Genomic DNA, 2547 nt, shown 5'->3' with positions numbered 1-2547 from the left:
ACACACACACACACACACACACACACACACACACACACACACACCACATACACACCCCTTCAACATCCTCTTAATACACCTGTAGGAGGAAGCGGATCCTTAGTGCCAGAGAAGGGAAGGCTCTGGGGACTGAGCAAGTAGAAGAAGAGGGTATCTGGTATGGTCTTGGCTACATGGATGTGGGAAGGGGGTGCCTAGGAGGGCGGAAGATCAGAAGGCTGAGAGGGGTGGAGAAAGGGCACAGGGCTTCAGACGCAGAAGAGGAAGGCGCAGCGGCCGAGCGCTCACTCACCCAGGGTCTTGACCGCGATTTGCCGGGTGAGAGGAGGAGGCAGGTTGATGCAGACCAAGTCCACATCCTGGTGCAGCAGCACCTCGTCGATGCGACTGGTGTAGAAAGGAACGCTCATCTCCTTCGCCAGCTCCTCGGCTTCTTCCTGCGTCCGGCCCCACAGTGCCTTCACCGCAAAGCCCTCGTCCTTCAGGAGTGGGATGATGACCCGGGCTGTGAGGCTGGTGCCGAACACGCCCACTCCGGGCAGCATGGCTGCTAAACAGTGCAGCCACCGGGATCTCCGGTCGAACACACATACGCCGCCCCGCACCCCCCGACTCCGGACCTTGCCGCCCCAGCCAAATCCCTCGGGTGCCGTGCGCCACGCAGAGATCTGGAGCGCCGAGCCGAGTTCAGGGATGCAGTTGGTGGCTCACAGTCCCTCCTGCTGCCGCCGCCACTGCTGCTGCTGCTGCGCCTGGCTCCAGAGACTCCCGCCCTTGCCGGTGGTGGCTGCAGAGACGCAGATGCCCCGCTGCCCAGCGGAGCACCGCCTCAGGCTGGGCACCGGCCACAGCCGCAGCCAGTTCCGCGCGCACCGCCCGGGCAGCTCCATAGCCGGCTCATTCCCTCTCCACCTCCTCCGCCGTGGCTGCCGCCGAGCTTCCCCACCTTTGCGGCCCCGGGGGGTGGTGGGTAGGTCTCCGGCTTCACCCCTCCCACACACGCGCCCGACTGTCTTCGCGGCTGCGAGTCCCACCCACCCTCACTCCGCAGACGCCCCCCAAAAGCAAAAAGCTTGCAACCTTCCAGAGCGAAGAGTGCATCTGCTTCTGTCTTCTCGTTATCCTTGTCGCCCCGTAACAAAACCAACCAAAACGAAGCAGCCACCAGGAGGCTCGCGAAGAAGGATGCCGAGCTCCCCTGGCAGGGTGGGGGTCCCAAGTTGCTGAGCGGCGGAGTCACGACAAATCGGCGTCCCTCTCATTCTTCTGCCATCTTCTCCCTAGGCGGCAGTAGCCCCAGCAGCGGCAGCCCGCTCCTGGATCGCTAGCGCCAGGAGGAAGGCGGAGTTGGGGAGTTTGGCTGTCAGCTCCCTGGGTTTTCCTGCAACGCCCTCTCCCGAGCTCCCCACACCATTGGCCTCCGGGCTGAGCAGTCCCCCACCCCCACCCCGCCTAGCCCCACCCGCCCTCCAGACTTGTCGCTTGTTTCTTTTTCTGCCTGTTACCTCCTCCCCTCTAGAGCCCCAACTCCACCTCTTTCTCCTTTTCCTCCTCCTGGTTCTTCTCCTCTATTTCTTTTTCCTTCTCAACCTTCTTTTCTCCTTTCTTCCCTCCTAGCCCCGCCCCAGATAAATGTAGAGAGGGTCGTGATGGCGCGCTTATTAACCCAGATGGACAAGCAGCACCAGGAGTCGGACGCTACTGATGGTAACTTATCTCCCAAGCACCTACGGCTACCGTCCTGTCCTAAATACCCTAAGCTAGCCAAGCCGGGTCGCTCTCCAAGCTGTGAGGCAGAGCAAGCCTGTCTGGATTGGGTTACATACAGCAGCCCACAGGCCACTCAAACGCAGTTAAGAGATCCTTGCACAACGCATCTACTGTCCGCTTGCCTTGCCTTTCTTCATATCCTACTTTCTACATCACACGCCGGGCCTCCTTTCCCTTTCCTCTCATGCTAGCAAGTAAGCGTAATTTGAAAGAAAAAAACAATCCCTTTCACGAACGCCATTCAGTTACTGCCCCCCACCGTCCCCTCCTGCTACATCCCCTTTCCCCCATTCATTTGTGTGTGCAGTCCTAGGCAATGCATTAAACGCTCAAAGGAGATTTGAGGTGAATGGAAATATGAGCCTGCATGGCTCACGCTGCAGCAGGAGGCAGGGAAGGGTCTGTCTCGGAGACTGCAAAGGAGTGTTAGTTTCCTTGCTGTCATCTCTGAGGCAGAATCTCTTCTGCAAGACAAATTATCAGCTTTCTTAAGGATCGCCCGAAAAAGCTTTGTCGCCCTCCTGCAGTAGATCTCCCATTGGGTTTCATTCATTCTGACTGCAAACAGACCTGTTTGCCAAGTTCATAGCCACTGCAGTCTATGGATCACCACGGCATTGGCTGTCAACGTTGTTTTTTGCCCCAGAGACCCTTTGCCCCACCCCTTACTTGTCACTGCCAACAGCCACTCTCCCAGTAGTTTTTCGTTTGTTTTTTAATTTTTTAACCTCACTTTCAGGTTGTTTGGTAACCTCAATGGCAGCTGTGACACCAATT

General features: G+C 57.8%; 1 protein-coding gene across 1 annotated transcript in view; it reads right to left on the bottom strand.

Annotated features, from left to right (window-relative positions):
* GFOD1 (glucose-fructose oxidoreductase domain containing 1) overlaps positions 1 to 638 on the bottom strand; it is a 149852-nt gene extending 149214 nt beyond the window's left edge. The window contains exon 1 of the mRNA XM_027845749.1: positions 293 to 638. Within this exon, the coding sequence (XP_027701550.1) occupies positions 293 to 545 (253 nt within the window). The 5' untranslated portion in view covers positions 546 to 638. The remainder of the gene's footprint in view (positions 1 to 292) is intronic.
* Positions 639 to 2547: the final 1909 nt, after the last annotated feature.

The sequence above is a fragment of the Vombatus ursinus genome, unplaced genomic scaffold, assembly GCF_900497805.2.
Source record: "Vombatus ursinus unplaced genomic scaffold, bare-nosed wombat genome assembly UNPS02000577.1, whole genome shotgun sequence".
In the NCBI taxonomy this organism is placed as follows: Eukaryota; Metazoa; Chordata; class Mammalia; order Diprotodontia; family Vombatidae; genus Vombatus; species Vombatus ursinus.
Note: the sequence above shows the minus strand (reverse complement) of the source record. Positions and strands in the feature narration are given on the sequence as shown.